This window comes from Lepidochelys kempii, chromosome 1, assembly GCF_965140265.1.
Source record: "Lepidochelys kempii isolate rLepKem1 chromosome 1, rLepKem1.hap2, whole genome shotgun sequence".
NCBI classification, from domain to species: domain Eukaryota; kingdom Metazoa; phylum Chordata; order Testudines; family Cheloniidae; genus Lepidochelys; species Lepidochelys kempii.
Window position 1 is genome coordinate 145677370 of NC_133256.1, and position 21993 is coordinate 145699362.

General features: G+C 38.3%; 1 protein-coding gene across 4 annotated transcripts in view; it reads left to right on the forward strand.

Annotated features, from left to right (window-relative positions):
• IL1RAPL1 (interleukin 1 receptor accessory protein like 1) overlaps positions 1 to 21993 on the forward strand; it is a 1117545-nt gene that overhangs the window by 836429 nt on the left and 259123 nt on the right. For all 4 annotated transcript variants that reach the window (XM_073328264.1, XM_073328235.1, XM_073328255.1 and 1 more), the window contains one exon: positions 16985 to 17059. In XM_073328264.1, the coding sequence (XP_073184365.1) occupies positions 16985 to 17059 (75 nt within the window). The remainder of the gene's footprint in view (positions 1 to 16984; positions 17060 to 21993) is intronic.

Consider the following 21993-nt stretch of genomic DNA (forward strand, 5'->3'; position numbering starts at 1 on the left):
ATTTTAATAGGAATTAGGTACCTAGGCACTTTTTAAAATCCCATTAGGCACCTAAATACCTTTAAAAACCTGGCACCTCATAGTTTAAGGCTGTTAGTGGAAATGCATAATAATATTTATTATTAAAGGTGAGCACATATATTCATCACTAAACTCTAAAATATGCCCATTTTTCTCACACACACACACACACAATGCCAAAAGTCACACTTGTTTAGAGCAAAAATTACTGTTTTTTTTTTTTTTTACTTTGGAAGGATGTTGTGGGAGGAAGAGAATACAGTTAACTGTCCAGTGCAGAGGCTCCCTTCCTGATGGTTGTTTTGTCTTGTGTGCAGTGCTGTGTCCAGAGGCTACTTTAGCAGTACTGCCTAAACATTACCTAATCATAGAGGCCTATTTTATTTCTGACTATTTAAGATAATCAAATGCAGAGGCCTCTGCTGGGTCCAATTGCTTCTAGGTAGATCCATGCATTAGTGAAGAGGTGGTTTCTATCCCTGCATAATAACATTTATTTGCATCTTTGTCTGCCCAAAGGGAGCTTTTGTTGTCATAATCAAATAGACGCTTCCCACAGTTATTTGCTATCTGGCGATTTACTTGTTCTACCAACACTGGGCATAGAAGCTTACCAACCTAAAATATTTGCTGGCAACAAACTTCACAGCTGCCGGAGATACAACTTTTCCAACTCCCTCAATAAACAATCACATTCAATATATATAAAAGCTGCAACTTATGTAATGCTTTATTTTTTTCCCAATAAGAAATCACAGCACCACTCAGGAGGGCAGAAATGTGCTACAGACAGGGATTTTAAACTCTTGTTCAGCTTCAAAAATAAATATTATACATTAAAAGACCTTAAGGGAAATACACACTCCAGCTGCTTGGGCGAGAAATCCAAATCATAAATATATAAGAGGAAATTCAAGGGGTAGTAACTATAGATATGTTTCTGAAAAAATCTTGGCAGATACTGAAACCCAAGAACAGGGTATTAGGAAAGGGAAAAATGAAAGACTAGAGAACATACTGGCAATGGAAGAAGTGAAACTGAACAAGAGAACTCAGATATCTGTATAATTACCTGAAGATTATGAAGAAAGGACTTCTTGGGAGTCTTCAAAAATGAATAGTTGAATAGTCATTATTTTAATGTTTCAAAGAAAATAGTATGAAGTTTGGTTTAATTAGGGAGGGCTTAACTCTGTGATAACTTTGTTCAATATTTTAAAAATAGAGACAATTGAAAGGATAATATGGAAGTATTGGGTGGACAAAGCAGTCTTAGGAATGATAACTACAGGATATGTGATGATGCAGAACTTGTTGCCAGGGGACGTTGTGAAGGCCAAAAGTATAACTGAGTTCAAAAAAGAATTAGGTAAGTTCATGAAGGATAGGTCCCTCAATGTCTGTTAACCAAGATGGTGAGGGACTCAACCCCCGCTCTGGGTGTCCCTAAACCTCTGCCAGAAGATGGGACTGGATGACGGGGTGGATCACTAGATAATTACCCTGTTCTGCTCATTCCCTCTGAAGCATCTGCCAGCAGTCAATGTCAGAAAAGAGATTATTGGGCTAGGTGGATCATTGGTCTGACCCAGTATGGCCATTCCTATGTTCTGATGTTTGTGACATAATACATGGATACAAGGGAAGACAAAAAAAAATCTACAGTTATTTACTGAAAATATATGTGCATAAAAAGTGGCCAAAATAGAGACCATGGGTCAAATACAGTTCTCCAGAATTCCTTTATGTGCACTGACAGAGTTACACGATACCACAAAAGAAATTTTCTTCATTTCCCCATTGTGCAGCAGTCATGTTACAGCAAAGAAAATTGAACATTCAGTTTTTTACTTCCATTTGCGCTCGTTGTTCCTACACAGTCATAAAGACCAAGATAGACAGTAGATCCAGGACAAAGTGGAAATAACCAAGAGTTTCATTCCCAAACAATGTGGATAAGAATTTACAACTGATAGATAAGCAAAGTGGCCACTCAGTATTTGGACAAGAAAAAACAGCCATCATCAGCATGCTGGTCTTGCACCTTGTGTCGTCACATACACACGTACAAAGTAGTAAGAGAATGGTAGCATTTTATGACCCTTTATACTCTGCGAAGGTGTAAATGAATATATAAGGTATAATGCATTTTTAATTGACATGTGAATCACATGCTCATACTTAGAAAATGCTTGATGGGAGAAGATCTAGTAGAGTGAAGCCACAGCACAATTATGTCATATTCTATCAGACAAAAAGTCCAAACAGCACGAGAAACAAAGGATGGTGACACTGGCTCTAATCCTATGTACTTTGAATGCTGTACTTAGGGCCTACCCTGCAATCCTTACCCAGAACAAATTCCCACTGAAGTAAGTAGGAGTTTTCCAAATATACAAAACAGCAGAATCGGGCCCTAAAGTTTCCTCCTCCACAGTAACTGGAATACCCAGGATGTATTAGGCAACGCTGTATCATAATTTCACCTGATGTGGTTGAATATCGCTGGACAGATGTTCTCCTAAAGAAACAACTTCAGGGTCTATTGTTGTCTTTCCTAACTCAATTAAGATGTGGGGTGTTTTGTTTTGTTTTGTGGCTTGTTTTGTGTTTGTGCATTGCTTTCTTGTCTTTCCATGTCTTTTATTGTTCCATATATCCACTATTAGTGCCACAGTCCAACTTTGGTCAATTCTTGAGTCACACCTTTAGAAACCAAGTAGGGAAGATGTACAAAAGTACCACACATTTATATTGTGCCATGTTTGTACACAGAAAAGTCAGTGCCTATCCATCCCTAAAATATCATGAATCTCATATGAGATAGAAGAAGACAAGTGGGAGGTAGAGAGAGCCTTTTAGGCAGCCAGTCCAGGGCTGACTCCCTTCTACGAGCTGAGGTTGAGCCTCAGGGCATAACCTCCACAAAACAACATTTCCTTTTTTTTTCCTTTGTATTTAAACCACTACTTCCATTGTTATTGTTATGTGTGAGAGAAGAATGAAAATAGAAAGATAGGAAAAAAAAATATTACCAGTGCTTGGGAAGAGAGAGAAGAGAGAAAATTCAAGTCCGTGTAAGAGCCACTTATAAGGTTTAGATAAGGTTGCAAGTCTCACTACCTTTTGAGGATCTGGATCTTATATGCGCATAAGAATGCCATACTAGGTCAGACCAAAAGTCCCTCTAGCCCAGTATTCTGTCTTCCAACAAGAAAAGGAGTACTTGTGGCACCTTAGAGACTAACAAATTTATTTGAGCATACAGATGTGGGGACCTGCATGAAAACCTCCTAAGCTTACTTTTACCAGCTTAGGTTAAAACTTCCCCAAGGTACAAACTATTTTACCCTTTGCCCTTGGACTTTCGCTACCACCACCAAACGTCTAACACCAGTTACTTGGAAAGAGTTTGTTTGGAAATGTCTTTCCCCCCCAAAATCCTCCCAAATCTTACCCCCCTTTTTCTGGGGAAGGTTTGAAAAAAATCCTCACCAATTTGCATAGGTGACCACAGACCCAAACCCTTGGATCTTAAGAACAATGAAAAAAACATTCAGTTTCTTAAAAAAAGAATTTTAATAGAAGAAGAAGTAAAAAGAATTACCTCTGTAAAATCAGGATGGTCAATACCTTACAGGGTAATTAGATTTAAAACACAAAGAATCCCTCTAGGCAAAACCTTAAGTTACAAAAAGATACATAGACAGGAATATCCATTCCATTCAGCACAGCTTATTTTCTCAGCCATTTAAAGAAATCATAATCTAACGCATATCTAGCTAGATTACTTACTAAGTTCTAAGACTCCATTCCTGTTCTGTCCCCGGCAAAAGCATCACCCAGACAGACACAGTCTTCCAACCATGGCCAATACCAGGTGCTTCAAAGGGAATGAACAGAACAGGTAATCATCAAGTGATTCTTCCCCTGGCGCCCATTCCCAGCTTCTGGTAAACAGAGGCTAGGGACACCATCCCTGCCCATCCTGGCTAATAGCCATTGATAGACCTATCCTCCAGGAACTTACCTAGTTCTTTTTTGAACCCTCTTATAGTCTTCGCAACATTCTCTGGCAAAGAGTTCCACAGATTGACTGTGCATTGTGTGAATAAATACATCCTTTTGTTTGTTTTAAACCTGCTGCCTATTCATTTCATTGGGTGACTCCTAGTTCTTGTGTTATGAGAAGAAGTAAATAACACTTCCTTATTTACTTTCTCCACACCAGTCATGATTTCATAGACCTCTAGCATATCCTCCTTTGTTGTCTCTTTTGTGCACAGTGATTGGAGTGATTAAAACATCTGAAAGATCACTTTGGCCAGCCCACTCATTATGTCAAGTATTTATACCTGCATCAGTCATGTCATGTCATGACATGTCATGTCAGCTTCAATTAGAGATGAGCAGATAATGAAAAACCCAACATCTGGTTGGACATGTGCTCCTCTTCCCCAATACCCTATCTGTCCTTGGTCATCAGGGGCCACATTTACTTAAAACTTTGTGAACCACTGTTTAGAAATATTCCTGCATTCTTGTCCTATATTTTGTATTTCTCTTTCCAGATTTTTATCGCTACAGACATTTGCATGATAACAGAATCTTTGTTTCTTAATGGTTCATCTACTCCTGCTGCTGCTTTGTTATACCAATAAAATAAAACCAGCAGGATCTTATTAAAGGGAAAAAGGCAAAATACCACATTTATTGTGAATACAGAAATAATCATGGTAAGCAGTTAGTTATATCTATAACATTCCATTCAGTTTCATATTTATTCACACATTCATACACACACACACACACACACAGAGGTTCTGCAAGGTTGTTATCATAGTTACCAGCCTTAGAGTTGCTCATGCCAAGCCACTGGCCAGGTGGCCTGGACATGAGGAGGGAGCAGAGCCTTGTCAGATGCTCATCTGATGCTCCTGGAAGATGGTTTGCAGAATCACACCCCAAAGTTCTCACTTTCTAGAGTCCATTTTTATAGGAGTTTCTTCCTATGCCAGTCTAAGGGAATTTCTTCATCATGCTGTTGCTGAATCAATCAGCAGATAGCACATTCCTGATGGCTCCGTGCTGCTAGATGTTATCTTGTTCTTTGGCTCTCCCATTCTTGAGGCTGTTGGGTGGATTCCAGTCTGCCCTCCGGGGATCCTCTGGTTATTTCCACTCGACGCCTTCTTCAGCCGATGGACACTTGGATTCTTGGGCTGGCACCTCCCCGATCATTCAGTTATTATCCACACCAAGCATCCATCCACATACATCCTCTGTCTCTATTTTAATCACAATTGTTAATACAACAAAAGGGCGGGGAGTCTCTGGGTGCTGTTTCTGTTGTTACAGAGTATAGCTTTGAGTCTCTCTCTGTGTGAATTGCTTTGAGAACAGACTGTGTCTTAGAATGTACTAATGCAATTAGCAGCTTGCAAGTTTCACACATAGAGGGAGAGAAACAGTACCAAAAACCAAGAGACCTTTTAATTAGTAATACCCTGGAATTTAAACTCTGGGGAATCAAACTCATTTGTGATTTTAATACAGAACTTCTTTAATATGATCCAACAGCTTCCCTACCTTCCATTTGCAACATCAGAATTGTTATTGCAGAAGCAATTTTTGATGTCACAAAGAGAGGATTATGACTTCAGGTGGGAAAGAAGCAGCGGGAGCAGATGAACGGTTAAGAAACAATAGTCCTGTTTTCACTCAAATATTTCTAGTAATTATTTTTTAAAGGAAAGAGGTGATGAGAAATATGGACATTAAAGGCAAAGACAGAATACTCTCTAAATACATGGTGTATCATAACTTTTTTCAGAACATGTTAGCAAATCTTAAATCAGCCATGGAAATAACTAAATCACATTAGGCCCCATTACCAATAATTTTATTGCAGTTTAACATGCTACCTCTGAGATGTCCCTGCATGCAGCTGACCTATCTGTGAAATGCTGGATTCAATAATAGAACCAGGCTTCCCCAGGCAGTGTTGCAGAACATTATTAGGAGGTTGTTGGGCTGTCCATTTCAGGTTTATTTAATTATAAATGTTGCTCTTATGCAGCCCTTGCCACTCTTATATAGCCCTTGGACCTTTGATCAGTCCCTTGCTCAAGGCTGCAAAGTTATTGTTCTTGGACCATCAATCAACCCAGCTGTTTGAAGTCTCTGATTGGCAAATCGCTCCCTGGTGGTAAGGAGTGGAGCTGAGCTAAGCTAAGCTAAGCAGAGAAGACTTGGTATAAAAGAGTCATTTGTTAGGCACACTCAGGAACTATGAACACAGACAGTTAACATGGGAGTTTGGAAAGGGAGTGTAAGAGGCTTTCCTTCTAAGTTCAGCACTAAGTGTGATATCAAGATGGACAGCAATGGAACAGTGGTAGTGGTGACCTGCATCAGGTGTGACATGTTCTCTTTCCTGCCTGAAGACAGAAGGGACTTCTTGTACATGAAATGTACATTAGTGACTGTGCTGGAGGAAAAAGATTTTTGGATTGGAGGGGCAAGCTGAGACACTATTAAGAATCAGAAGTTAAGGAGTTCCTAGACAACCAGGTTCAGGAAACACCAGTACCCCAGGTTCAAGGAAGAATCGAGCTGGCTACAAAGAAATGGGAGAGAGAGGAAGTCAGAGAGAAGACCTGGTGGTTCCTAACCACTAGGGGCAGGAGGTCATGGTGGAATTCTACACGATTGGAGATAGTTGAGGAGAGACTATGTTCACCAGCGAGAAGAGAAACACCAGGAATTCCATACCACTAGAAGTATCAAACTGATACCGTGTCCTCAGTGTAGAAACTATGGAAGATACCTCTCAAGATCCAGCAGATCTAAGGGAAGGGAGAGATTTACAGGACACACATGTGGATGGCAGCTTGGATCAACCTGTAAGAAAATCAAGTTTACCCACAAAGAGTTCTCCAGCTGTCCAAGGTAGACAGATGATCCTTGTTGGAGATTCAATATTCAGAGGGATTGAAAGAACATTCTGCAATGGACAGGAGGACAACAAGATAGTATGTTGCCTTCCCAGAGCCAGAATACAAGATGCCACTCTAAGCCTGGATAGGCTTCTGAAGTCTATGGGCAAAGATCCATCTGTGACAGTTCGTAGCAGCATTATTGACACTGACATTGACACAGGATGTCAGATGACTTCACGGAACTCAGAAGCATACTGAAGAATAATAATATCCAAACAATTTCCCCTGAGATTCTTCCTATCCCACAAGCAAAGGAAGACAGAAGGCAGAAGATTCTGGAAGTGATTTGATTAGGTAAATGATGTAGGATGCAGGGCTTTGGTTTTGTGTAACATTGGTCCATCTTCTATAGTTTCAATGGCATCCACCTCAGTAGCAAGGGACCAATTCTCCTGGGGACAGTCTGGTTAGAGTAGTTTGGAGGGCATTGAGATAATAGCAAAAGGAAAGGTTAAAAAGAAGGAAGATATGAGCACTCAGCACAAAATCAAGATGTTGAAGAACAAAACAAAAAACAAAGGAAGAAATTCTTCTAACTAATGTTAGAAGCCTGGGTAACAAACAAGAGGAATAGGAATTGGAATTGCTCATTTATTAACATAAATTTGATCTAGTTGCTATAACTGAAACTGGTGGTATGTTTCACACAAATGGAATATTTAAAATCAATGATAATAACCTATTTAGGAAGGAATGAGTGGGCAAAAGGGGGGGGGGGAGTGGCACTCTGTCAAAAATGGTATTACTTGTTTCTAAGTCATGGATAACTTTGAAGAATATGAGCTTGATTGTTTATGGGTCCATGCCGTAACAGATAAAACACAAGATGGGGTACTAGTTGCTGTCTGCTACAGACCACCAAATTGCACTAGGGAAAAGGATGCCCACTCCTTACGCACTTATCTACAATGTGTAGGGGAAAAAGAAAAAATCTGTCATCATGGGGGACTTCAATTTGAGTGACACATGCTGGAGTTCTCATGCTGCCAGTACTAAAACATCCTCGGAATTTCTAAACATTATAGATGACAGTTTCCTAACTCAAAAAGTATTTAATCTAATTCTATACTAGACTTCATCTGGACAGATGAAGATGAACTGATTACAGAACTTAAAATTAAAGGTAATCTAGGTACTAGTGATCGTGACTTGATCACATTTACAATGTACAAACAGAATAAAGTCTAGACCAGTTTACAATGCTGAAAACAGTTATGAGCCAAATCAGCTGGGAGAAGAATTAAATCAGAAAAAAAAATGAATAATTATTAGGAATAATTTAGGAACACTAGATGCCCAAAAAGCCAAAATCCCACAATTGAGGAAGAAGTCTATGCTGGTGAAAAAAAAAAAAAAAGACTGGTTTAGAGGTAAAGCTAAGGCAGCTGTACAAAATAATGTATATAAGAAAGAGGAAGTTGATAGGACTGAATATAAATCAGAAAATAAAAACTGTAGAAAATTGTTAAGGGAAGCCAAGAGATACTAAGAGAAATCTATGGCTGGCAGAATTGAGCATGATAAGAAGGAGTTTTTAAAATAAATTTTAACAAAAATAATCCTGGCAATGGTATTGGTTCTTTGCCAGGTTGAAATGATAAAATAAGCAATCATCATGCAGAAAAGGAAGAGGTGTTCAATATTATTTTCTGTTCTGTATTGGAGGAAAACAGATGATGCAGCCTCATCCTATGGTGGATAATACTCTTTGCACAGTATCTCTGGAGGGTGCGAAACAGAAGTTACTAAAGATAGACTTTTTTTAAATCAGCAGGTCCAGATAACTTGTATCCAAATGCTTTAAAAGAGCTGACTGAGATGCTCATTGGACCATTAATGTTGATTTTCAATATGTCTTAGAGCCCTGGGGACATTCCAGAAAACTGGAAGAAAGCTAATGTGTCATTTTTTTAAAAGGGTAAATGGGGTGATGTGGGTAATTATAGGCCTATTAGTCTGACCTCGATCTCAGGCAAGATAATGGAGTGTCTGAAATGGAACTTGATTATTAATGAACTACAGGACAGTAATGTAATTAATGCAAATCAACATGCATTTCTGGAAAATAGATACTGTTAACCTCATTTGATGTCTTTTTTAATATTACAGGTTTGGTTGAAAAGGTAATAGTGTTGACTTAATATACTTAGGCTTGTGTAAGGCATTTGACTTGGTGCTGCATGCCATTTTGTTTAAAAAACTAGAGTGATATATAATTAATATGGTGTACATTAAATAATTAAAAACTAGCTAACTGATAGGTCTCAAAAAGTAACTGTAAACAGGGAATAGCCATTGAATGGTCCATTTCCAGTGGGATCCCACAGGGACTGGCTCTTGGCCACATGCTATTTAATATCTTTATTAATGACCGGGAAGAAAACATAAAATCATCACTGATAATGTTTGCAGATGACACAAAAATTGGGGAAGTGGGAAATAATGAAGAGGACTGATTCAGTGGGCTCTGGGTCTCCTGGTAAACTGGGTGCAAGCAAACAATGTGTGTTTTATATGACTAAAGATAAATTATACATCTGGGAACAAAGAATGTAGGTCATATTTACAGGATGGGGGACTTTCTCCAGGGAAGCAGCGACTTTGGAAAAGATTAGGAAGTGGAGATGAAGCTGAACATGAGCTTCCAGTGTGATTCTGTGGTCAAAAGAGCTAATGTAATCCTGGGATACATCAACAGGGGAATCTTGAGTAGGAATAGAGATGTTATTTTACCTCTGTATTCTGCATGTATGACTGCTGCTGGAACTCTGTGTCCAGTTCTAGTGCCCACATTTCAGGAAGGATGTTGAAAATTTATACAGGGTTCACGGGGATGATTAAAGGATTAGAAAGCATGCCTTATAACAGTGTCCTAAATATAAAGGGAAGGGTAATCACCTTTAAAATCCCTCCTGGCCAGAGGAAAAATCCTTTCACCTGTAAACGGTTAAGAAGCTAAAGGTAACCTCACTGGCACCTGACCAAAATGACCAAAGAGGAGACAAGATACTTTCAAAAGCTGGGAGGAGGGACAAAAACAAAGGGTCTGTGTCTGTCTGTGTGATGCTTTTGCCGGGGACAGAACAGGAATGGAGTCTTAGAATTTAGTAAGTAATCTAGCTAGGTATGTGTTAGATTATGATTTCTTTAAATGGCTGAGAAAATAGCTGTGCTGAATAGAATGAATATTCCTGTCTGTGTGTCTTTTTTGTAACTTAAGGTTTTGCCTAGAGGGATTCTCTATGTTTTGAATCTAATTACCCTGTAAGGTATTTACCATCCTGATTTTACAGAGGTGATTCTTTTTTACTGTTTCTTCTATTAAAATGTTTCTTTTCAAGAACTGAATGTTTTTTTTTTCATTGTTCTAAGATCCAAGGGTTTGGGTCTGTGGTCACCTATGCAAATTGGTGAGGATTTTTACCAAACCTTCCCCAGGAAGTGGGGTGCAAGGGTTGGGAGGATTTTTTTGGGGAAAGACATTTCCAAACAATGCTTTCCTAATAAAAATAAACCCAGATAAATGTTTGGTGGTGGCAGTGGAAGTCCAAGGGCAAAGGGTAAAATAGTTTGTACCTTGGGGAAGTTTAACCTAAGCTGGTAAAAATAAGCTTAGGAGGTTTTCATGCAGGTCCCCACATCTGTACCCTAGAGTTCAGAGTGGGGAAGGAACCTTGACAAGCAGGGATGGGCAATCCTTTGGCACGCAGCCTGCCAGGGTAAGCCCCCTGGCGGTCCGGGCCAGTTTGTTTACCTGCGGCGTCCGCAGGTTCGGCCAATGGCGGCTTCCATGGGCTGCAGTTCGCCGCTCCAGGCCAATGGGGTCTGCACGAAGCAGCGGCCAGCACATACCTCAGGGTTCGCCGCTTCCCACCAGGGGGCTTACAGAGATTGAGCTTATAGAGTTTATATAGAGCCTTATAGAGATTGAGCTTCTTGAGTCTATTTATTTAGTTTAACAAAGAGAAAGTTAATGGGTGACTCCATTACAGTCTATAATTACCTATAGGGAAAACAAATATTTAATAATAGGCTCTTCAGTCTAGCAGAGAAAGGTATAGCATGATCCAGTGGATGGAAGTTGAAGTTAGACAAATTCAGACTTGGAAGTAAAGTGCAAATTTTTAATGGTGAGAGTAATTAACTATTCAAACAATTTACCAAGTTATGGTGGAGTGTCCATCAGTGACAATTTTAAAATCAGGATTTGATGTTTTCCTAAAAGATATGCTCTTAGAATTATTTTGGGGAAGTTCAGTGGCCTATGCTATTCAAGATGTCTGCCTAAATTATCACTGTGGTCTCTTCTAGCCTTAGAATCTATGAATCTACATGAAAACCAAGCCAGTTGTAACTGAGAAATGGAATCCAAATTAAGTTTTGGTCTCAAGCAATGATTACATATTTTCTTTTTCTGAAGGATATAAGAAAACGGACACAGTAAGCCAAAGTGTGTTCCGTTATATCGGTGTTACCCTTTGATCTAGGGGGTTTGTGAGTTTATAACCGAAAGGAGATTTTGCATTGCATTGCATGATTTAAACTTAAGTTCCTATCCTGCAAACACGCACATGCTTCATTGTACTTACATGATTAATCCCACTGATTTAAATAGTATTACTCACATGAGTAGTTTTAAGCACATACCTGAGTGTTTGTAGGATTGGTCCCTGTGTCATTAACATTCCTGCAGTTTCCTATAATTGAGAGAAAATGTATTCCTATATTACCTTTTTTACAGCAGTCAACATTTTTTGTCAATGAACATTTTGCAAGTTACTACACAGTAACATCTGACATGCTGCTGTTCTTCCTCACCCCCCAACCTGTATTTACAATAGGAATAAACTGTGATATCTTTGATATTGTTGTGTGTAGTAACTTTTGATAAGTGACGGCTTGAGTATTGTTCATAATATTTTACTTTAACAGGTACTTTCATACTGTGCACATTTTTGAAAGAAATGACTTTCAGATATTAATCTTTTAAAGTTTCAATTCTTTCTCTTACTTTTCTTTACCATGCTTGTTGTTTATGAAAGGTATTTGTATATAACCTTTAGGATAGCAGTAAGTCCTGAGGTATTTTATATATATTTTATATATATTTTATATACCTGGTCACTTCCTAGAGCATCAGACTTGGCCTCTTCTCTGTAGCAGACACTGTAATAAGGAGGAGCATCTGGATCTGGAGACTGCATCCATTGCTTCCCCTCTACTGAACAAAACTCTCTTCTCCTATCCTGCTGGGTGTGCCTTGCCCCACTCCTTCCATGCTCCTAGATTGTTTTTCCTGTCTCATGCGAGGGACCAGCAGGGAGCAGGGATTTACTGCCTGTCGAGCAAGAACTCCAAGTTGAAAAGGCTAGCTAGAAACTAGGCAATGTGGCTGGGGAATATAAGACTCTCTGCCTGCTTGGGTAGGGCCATATCATGTGTGCTTTAGGGGCATGGAGAGAGATAGCACGGGTTTGTTTCAAGAGAGGGGAGAACGTAGAGAGGGAAGTGAGCGTTTCAAGAAGAGGGGAGATGCATAACCTTAGAATTCAAAGTGTGGGAATACTTCCCCTTAAGCTTATGACTCCCTTCTTTCCTCCTCCTATTCAGTCCTGCAGAGAAGTCCTAAATTGTATCAGTGACACCAGAGTCATTACCCCAAAAATGGACTGTGAAGTCATCAACAAAAGACAAATGAGCCTGCCTGATGTGGCAAAGTGAGAAGCTGAGCTAGGAGGAAGCTCTAATTCAAATACATGATCACAAGCTATGTGTGAATGACTACCACAGCCCTTACTGCTCAGCTGTGTGCAATCATCCCTGTAAGGATAATGGAGATTCTCTGTTAGTTCAATTGGTAGGGGTAGTCTGTGCTTTTGGGGAAGGAGGAATCTGAATTTGGTCCCCAAGATGTTTCAAGGGACCATGGTGTGCAGCACGTTGATAACAACTGACAGCTGTGACGTCCTGTTTGGCCATTGATTTTTTACCATAAAATAACAAACTTTGTAATACCAGTTCAAGGCATGTAGAAAAGGGCTGTCCAAGTAAATTTCCTGGTGTAAAGTTCTAATTTAATTGTAATTCAAAGGATTTCTTTACGTTCCAGCTACCGTTAAAGATCATTAATTAGTGTTGTCATCTCTCATGACTTTATCAGAACTCTTGGGGTATCTTTTAAATATAAAGGGAGAAAAGAAAAAAATGGTCTTATTTGTAAAATGGATACAGCAAAAATGCTTTGTGTTTTATTTTTTATTAAGATTTAATGATATGTTGCAAAAACTTATAGCAGTTCATGGATATTGTTTGGAAGCAAACTTTATAAATTAGAAAATAAAGTGCTTAATCTGCTTAACAAATCAGTTAAAAGTATAGGTTTTGTGAGTTTCACTTGGTTTGTGAAGTCTGCATAGGAGAAAATGTTGTTTGGTTAGAGGACTGGGTGTCAGGGTTTATGCAAACTGTATTGTGTGACATCAGGGTAATTATCTGACATCTCTGCATCAGTTTACCTGCTTGAAAAAAGTGTACAATAGAAATTGGTCAAATATTTTGGCCTCATGGATAGTCTGTCCACCCACTGAAGAATCCATCCCAAGGGCTTTTTCTCTAGGTAAACTGTAGTATTGCTGGGCTGGAACAAGATAGAATGTAACTTCGAAGATGCACATAGCTCTATTACAGAACTTTTAAACTCACCAAGGATTGCAAAAATTGTTAGAGGCTATCTCAGTCTTCTAACCTCTATCTTTATCCATGGAAAAATATTGCCAGAAAAGCATGTTTACATTTTGGAACATGATTTTCAGAGAATTATGCGTACTTAATACATACTGAAGTTAAGGACTGGCAGAGCACAATCTATCTTGGAAAATCTGGCTGATAACATTTTAAAATAAAGTATACAAAGTTGCTCAAATTTCACTTTCTTGCCTTTTCTGTTCTAATTTGTAGTGGTTTCCTACAGCCACCTATTGACTACTCTGCAACCCAGAATAGCTGAAATGCAGAGTGCTCCCGGCATAAACACCCTCATGTCCCCAGCATGTTCTGATGCTGGAGGCTTCAGTTTGGAGTAGTATAGGGTTCCCTAAGCCATAGGGAATTTCCATGTGGAGTAGCATGAAGAGATTGGAACTTGACCCAAAATTGAAGCCGTAGAGTGCATTGCATTGTGATTACCCCATTAAATGATGAGTTTGAAACTTGACTGGCCACAAACTTTGGCTGCTGAATTTATCACCCTAAAATGGGCATACAGCAGAGTTATTGTCTATGGTTTGTTTGTAATAGCAATGGCCCCAATTATTAAATAGAAGTTAAATAAATATAAACACACATATTAAAGCAGCATCTTCTCTCATAACCCCAGAGCTGCTGTAAGCAAGCCTGATGCTTTAGATAAATGACACTGGACACAATGACAGGGTTTTATGAGATTAACACCCCTAATCCCTGGTTAGCTAAAAGTGATCATCTGTCGCTATGGATATTTACAGAAAGCTGCCACCTTAGGTCCAAGGCCTCAGGGAAGTAATGTAGCACTTTGCTTAAAAAAAAGAAAAAAGAAATGTGATCTCTTGTTCTCTAACTCACATGCCTTTTGTACTCGGATTAACTCTACCAGTTACTCTGGGTTTGTCTACACTTAAAGTGCTGCAGTGGTGCTGCTGTAGTGCTTCAGTGAAGAGGTTACCTATGACGACGGGAGGGCTTCTTCTGTCAAGATAGGTACTCCCTGAGAGACAGAAGCTAGGTCAAAAGGAGCATTCTCCCATAAATCTAGGACTGCCTACACCAGGGGTTAAGTCAATTTAACTGTGACAGTCAGGGGTGTACATTTTTCACACCCCTGAGCAGAGTAGTTATTGCTACACTAGGAAATTAGGTTGGTATGAAAGAACTTTGCCTGCTTTGAAGAGTATTAAAAGGGATTTGAAGACAACAATAGCTCAAGAAACATTATGTGATAAATGGGCTTTGAGTTGAGAGTGAGAGAATGGCAAATCTACCTTTAAATGACAGAGTGGACACTCTCTGAAAGTTGACAGACTTAGGCATCTTTAAAGAGATGTTAAATGTGAATAACTATCTTTGCAGTTTAAATCAATATAACTAGTTAAGAAAAGTCATATCCCAGAAACATAATTCCCTTCTCCTACCGCTCACTTTACTCCCCTTCCAAGAGAGAGGGAGAGAGAGAGAGAGAGACAAGAAATGTATTCAAATTCAACAAATACAACCGTAACTTGAATTCCAGTAAAGTGTCTAAAACCTTTTCATAACTGTGGGCTGCCTCAGAGGTCTAACCCAGTGAGTGCAAAATCCACTCGTGAAAAGTAGAACTGTTGTTGGAAGGGACAACAGAGAGCTTGTGAATCAGCTTCAGTTCTTTTGATTTTTTAAAGATAAAGACGTTGATCCAATGCTTAAACAGTGGTGCCTGGGTTCGCATTCCAGATATCCAACCAGCCTGGAGTATGCTCCTGACAGAAAAGTCAGGAGGGGGAGAAACATTTGAGTTCAGTCACCCTTAACTGATCAATTCTGTACTTGTTGCAGAGTTGAAATTGGTATGGTGGATTTCAGGGGACATGTATATTTCAATCAGAGAGCTCAAAAAAGCATAATAAAAGTAAAGTGGCTAAATGATTATCTAAAATACTGCTGACATAGTTCAGCTGACAGAAGGTGAGCAGATTTAGTAGGATAACACACACATCTGTGTGCGTCGTGCCAACTTGATGTGGGGGCAGAAGTGATGATTTTGACAAATTGGATGGAGCGAAGATTATAGAGTTGTTTCAAATGTACTTCAAATCAATGACAGCCCATAATATCTATTAAAGACGCTAATATAAATTACGGTAAAAAAGTAAAGCAACATAGAATTTCTGCATGACTACAAAAGTGAAAGTAAGGCTTTTCTATGGACATATACTGCTGATATTGAAAAAAATCACTTGCTATTTTTCTATTTTAACTCATGTTTCTGGTGGTCAGAGGTCAGTAAAGGAAGGACTTATTTACAATAATAATTATTAATGTGGATTCTGTCAATTAAGTCTGTAGATGAAGAATTTGAATAACAAGACCACCAGTTTAGCTGCATGATTTGACATATGAGCTTTGCTGTTTAAAAAGGAAATTATGTACATGAAGATAGTATGTTAGAGATCGATCCTGCAAATTGATAAGCACCTTTGTACCAGGTGCCAAAAACCATCACCTCTCACTGACTTTGCTCATATAGCACTTTGGAAGAGATTTGTAGAAACTTATAGAATCAGACCTTACTGCATATCTTGAAAATGCCTAAATATAAGTCTAACTGCTCTAAGGTAATACTAGGGGAGACTAAAAATGGAAAAAAACACTTTTGTGGAAAATCTTGACACTTCTCAACTATTTCCATTTCACAGGTTTCAAAAACTGACCCATTTTCTGACCTTGTTTAAAAGTGCCATTGATCTTTTTATTAATGTACTAATTGACATTTTTGTCAAAATTCTGTTGGAAATCATTATCGAACGTCTTTGCTTACTGAAAATTGTGGTTTCGGTAAACAAATATGTTCTCGTACACAATTTTCATTAAAATAATTATTAAACATCTATAAAATTGTCCTGGTTTTTTTCTGAAAAACAAAAATTTTCTATGATAAATGTTTGTGAAAAGTTTGACAAAGATAAATAGTTTTGTCAGAAAAACGGTTCTGTGCAAAAATATATGACAAGCTCTAAATAGTACCTTGAGTATGAATAATGCTATTTATAAGTTATGTATTTATCTTACAGTTAGAAAACAACATGCCCATCATAACATCTAGATGCTTGTGCATTTAATTAAAAATGCACACAAATTAAGGGGTATCTTAGCTGACATAGGTAAAAATCAAACACTGTTGTATAACATGTAATATCCAGAATAATTATATATGTATACTTTTTCCCCCCCAGCACCACTAACAGATAAACCACCAAAGCTTTTGCACCCTTTGGAAAGTAAGCTGATGATTCAGGAGACCCAGCTAGGTAAGTAGCAATCATGTCATGCTGTTCAGTAAATTGTGCTGATGTCATCCTTTGTATTAATGCTTGATGATGATATTAAAGTTTACCCTGAAAGACCTGGAAGAACATTAGTGTCTTGCCACCACTATTCCTGGGTTCAATAAAAAATGTTTTGCACAATTGCCATAAGAATATTATTATAATTAAATATTGGTTAATGAACACTTACAAAATATGTATTACAAGATCCTCAATGTATGGACAATGTTAGCTGAGTTTGGTGTATCGTCCTAATATTGATCTCTGAGTCACAGGGATGTAAATCATATATATGTACTTTTACTTTTACAATGTGTTTATCTAATATACATATTTATGATTCAGTGAGTAATTAAGATTCAGTGTAAAATTATTCCAAATTGCTCTGCAAGACTTCTTTTGCTTTGGGGTTTAACTATAATTCCACAATGACATTTTGTAATTATAAATACTTGTGATGCCCACAAATCAGCCAACAGACAGTGAGACGTTAATATAAAAGTGTCTGGTTATTCTAATATACCACTATTTCAGAGGGTTTGGAAAGAGTTATCTTACCCAGGACAATGTAGAGGAATTCATCAGTGGAGTGAGCATCTTTCTCCGTTTCTCAGTCTGACTAGTGTGGGGTGTAACATGCAGTTTAGAATTATGGTGTGTGTTGTCTAAATGCAAACAAATTGTCTAATCGGTTGACAGATGTTCTAGCATTTCATCTATGGAAACAAAAGGAATTGAGTTTGGTGGTTTAGCCTGGATAAGTAGCAGACATTTGTTGACATAAAAAAAAAAAAAGCACTGAATAATGTTAAGGAGATACTGTTGCATAGAGATCTAAAATAGGAGAAGTAGAAGTCTTGCAAATTAGGACTGAAGTTCAGTGGCAGAGAGTTATGTACTGTGCCTGTCCATGCTATGCCTGACGCTGGCAGTATTTAGTGCTCCTTCATTTTAATAAATGTAAAAACGGTGAGATTGGAAATAGTTGGGTCAGGGATTTTAAGGTGTTGAAATACATGCACATGCACCCCTGCAGTTGTAATGCAATTCCTTGAAGTATTGATTTCTGGAGGCATTGCTTTTATGCATAATGTCACAAAAGTACCCATGAGTATATGATATTGTGGATGGTTCTTCTCTCAGTCCCATGAAAAGCCAGGGCAGTATAGTTCAAAATAACTCTGCGAAATTGCCTTCTTGACTAATGTTGCTTTCATAAATATCATCGGGGGGGAAATTGATTTTTTTTCTTTTTTGTGCCTTTTGTCGCCCTCTTTGCTAAATGTACTATATTGGTGAGATTAATTCAAAAAGAGTGTAATTATTAATGGCTAGCTAGTGGCTTTTTGTCTCTGATTTTTAGGATTAATCATATCTTTGATTTCTCAAAGTTCTAAGAAATAGAATAAATAATTTGTGAAGTGCCTGGTTATGGAAAAGGCATTTTTCAAAAGAATAAATAGTTGCGGATGAAAGTGAAAGGATTAACTTGAAAATGTCAATTTCACATACAAATTGGAAGGACTGACCATAAATTAATCTGAAGTGATAATGGCTTGGCTTGTCTAACCAGCCTACAGGAACTATATTAATTAATTACTTAAGTATCTATACAAAAAGCATGTGAGTGCCAGGGTAAGGGTGCAATTGTGAGATTGAAACTGTGTTGAATAAAGAAAAGGAGGACTTGTGGCACCTTAGAGACTAACAAATTTATTCGAGCATAAGCTTTTGTGAGCTACAGCTCACTTCATGAAAGCTTATGCTCAAATAAATTTGTTAGTCTCTAAGGTGCCACAAGTCCTCCTTTCCTTTTTGTGGATACAGACTAACACGGCTGCTACTCTGTGTTGAATAACTATCTTCAAACTGAAGGTCCTTATCCTGCTAAAGTTTAGCATTTTTTTACTTAAGTCACATTAGTAGTCTCATTGACTTTAGTGAGACGATTCACATGTTTAAAATTAAGTAAATACATTACGCATTGGCAGGATTCCACCTTAAAAATTCTGCCACTTATCCATTTGACTCCTGTATCACAGAGAGATTGAAGCAGCTGACATTCAAGTCTGAATGTCAGAGTCTCTTCCCATGCTGAGAACCCCAGTAGAAATTAATATTGTAGAGCTACAGACTGTCTTAGGAGAAGCATAGATAGTGGTCGGTTTTCTTTCACTTAAAGAAAAAGATGAGTGAGATGTTTTTAGAGGCAACTGTAAAGGTTGGGGCAAAACCATTATTTTTTAGGCTGGCCATGTGAAAATATTCCTCCTTCCAATTTCTATGAGTCAAGCATTTGTAATTCCCCTCTATGCTGGATTTATCAGCACGACTGATCTTCTGCTTGCACCTTGTTCAGAATGCAGCTGCACATTTCCTCATGGATTTGAGCTACCATGATTATATTCATCTCGCTTTGCGTTCTTTGCATTGGTTGCGTATTAATGGTGAATTCAGTTTAAATTAGCCTTTAATTTGGTTTTTAAAAGTTCTGAATAGGACTGGCCCTGGTTGTATTCAAGACCTCCTCCTTGAGCCCTCACCAGATGGGTTTTTGCACTCACATACCACCTTGTGCTTAAGGGATTCTGCCATTGCCTCTGAAAGTCAGTAAGCAGTGGAGCTTTGGATGTGGTAGCCCCTATCATGTGGAATGCCATCCCTCCTGAAATCTGTTTCATTTCTTTTCTCTCCACCTTTGTTTCAGAGGTGTTATATTTTTTAAATTACTATCACAATTGCAGTTCAGTTGTTCTGTTCCTATTGTTTTTTCTTTACCCATGTTGTTTGTAATTTTATAGAGGTTGACATGTTCTTTTTATTAGTTAATGGGAAATAGCTTTTATGATACTTGTTCAGAACCCTGAGCACTTATGAGTGGGAGAGGTGCTTTTTAAATAGATTATTTTGTATCATTGCTATTGTGTTTTAGAATAGGAAAGTGAACATGAATTCGTCTATTAAACTCATATTAGGTTTTTGAGACTGCATTATTTAATTAAAATTCGTAGACAAAAAAAAACCCCGTCGCCCCACAATAAATTTCCACACACCTCTAGGAAATCAGGATTGATTTCCCAAACACTCCTGTCAGCTCATAACTTCCTGAATTCACTGAAATTATCTGTAATACAAACAAAATCCTAGGATTTTAGATTACAATGGATTTTTTTTAACATTCTAGATAACTTTAAATGTTGTCATATCTGATTTCTATCCCAAATAATTCAAGCATGCTAAATTGAAAGTCTAGTGCCTGGTGAAATTAAAAATGAAAAGCAAAATCCTACTATAAGACTCAGATCCTAAGTTTAACCTGTTCCTCTGTCAATAATAGCTTACAATATTAGCTGGCATTTTAAAATAATTGTCTTTTCTTTTTTTTCTCTTATTCTTTAAATAAACAGGTGTCCCTGTAATGCCTGGTTTTATTCTGAATATAGTGCTCTCCTCCGGAACAGTAGAGAACAGATGTGTTCACAGTAGACAATTTGTTAAGAATTGGCAAAGCAGCCCATAAAAAAAGATTGAAACATCAGCCACAATTTTGAATAAAAAATGAACTGACACACTTTTAAGGACAGAAAAAGTTAGGTTGATTTTTTTCCTTGTTTTGGTGTTGTTTTTTCTTCTCCCACATTATCCATTTGGTGGTCTTACCCAGAACTGTAAGTTGAAGTGCCAAAATTCTGCAAAAAAAGGCTACACTTGCAGTATTATCAGACACATTGAAAGCAGGAAATAGTCAAAAAAGTATTGATGAAAGAACTTGTTCTTGCATGATTTCCAGCACTCTCTGAACGACCAAAAAGTTTTCGATAACTGTTTGGGTAAGAAGCCACATTTTTCTTCCTTTATCTGAACTAATCTTTTGATTAGACCATCAGTAAAAATTACTTCTATATTCCAACAAACACACTGTTTATTCTCCCCTGGTGGTCTGCAAAGTATTTTTTTCCTATAAAACTGAATTAATTACTGTATGGTGAATAGGGGCTCTCTTTTTTTCTTTTCCTTTTCTTTTAAAACACAAAAAAGATACTAACACTGTTTCGAACATATTGTTTCTAAAAGAGAGATCTAAACAATTCCCAAAGGTCAAGCTTTAGGGGAAGGAGATTAATGGTCCATTTATATCACAATGCATTTTATTAAATCTTCCACAGAAATTGGCCTTGTTAATGAGAAAAGTACTTAACTAGTCTAATCAGAAATTATATAAACAAACACAAAAATAAAAAGAATTAACTAGCACTCTGTGTGCCTGTGTTCTAGTACTCAATTAAAATGAATGAAAACAATTTTCATGCAATGCATCTGAATGACATACCAATGCTGTTAAAAGAACAAAATCATCATCATTTTAATATATATTTAAAAGTTACCTTTTATTTAATAACACTCAATATTATTAAAACGGAAGCAATTTTTAAAGATACCCATTTTCATAGTAGTTCAATGCTAGCAGCACTCTGCTGTTTGAGGTGGGTTCAGAAATGAGGGGTTCAGGGTGCAGGAAGGGGCTCAGGGATTCACAGTGCAGGAGGAGGATCTGGGCTGGGGCGGGGGGCTGGGGTGTGGGGGATGTGAGGGCTCTGGCTGGGGGTGCACACTCTGGGGTGGGGCTGAGAGGTTTGGGGTGTAGGAGGGTGCTCAGGGCTGGGACTGAGAGAGGTTTGGACAGTGGGAGGGGAATCAGGGCTGAGACAGGGGGTTGGCACGGCGGGTGAGGGCTCTGGCTGAGGGTGCAGGCTCTGGGGTGGGACTGGGGATTAGGGGTTTGGGTGAAGGAGGATGCTCTGGGCTGGGACCAAGGGGTTCGTAGAGTGGGAGGGGGATCAAAGCTGGGGCAGAGGATTTGGGGCATGGGATGGGGTCAGAGGTGCAAGCTCCAGGCAGCACTTACCTCAGGCAAC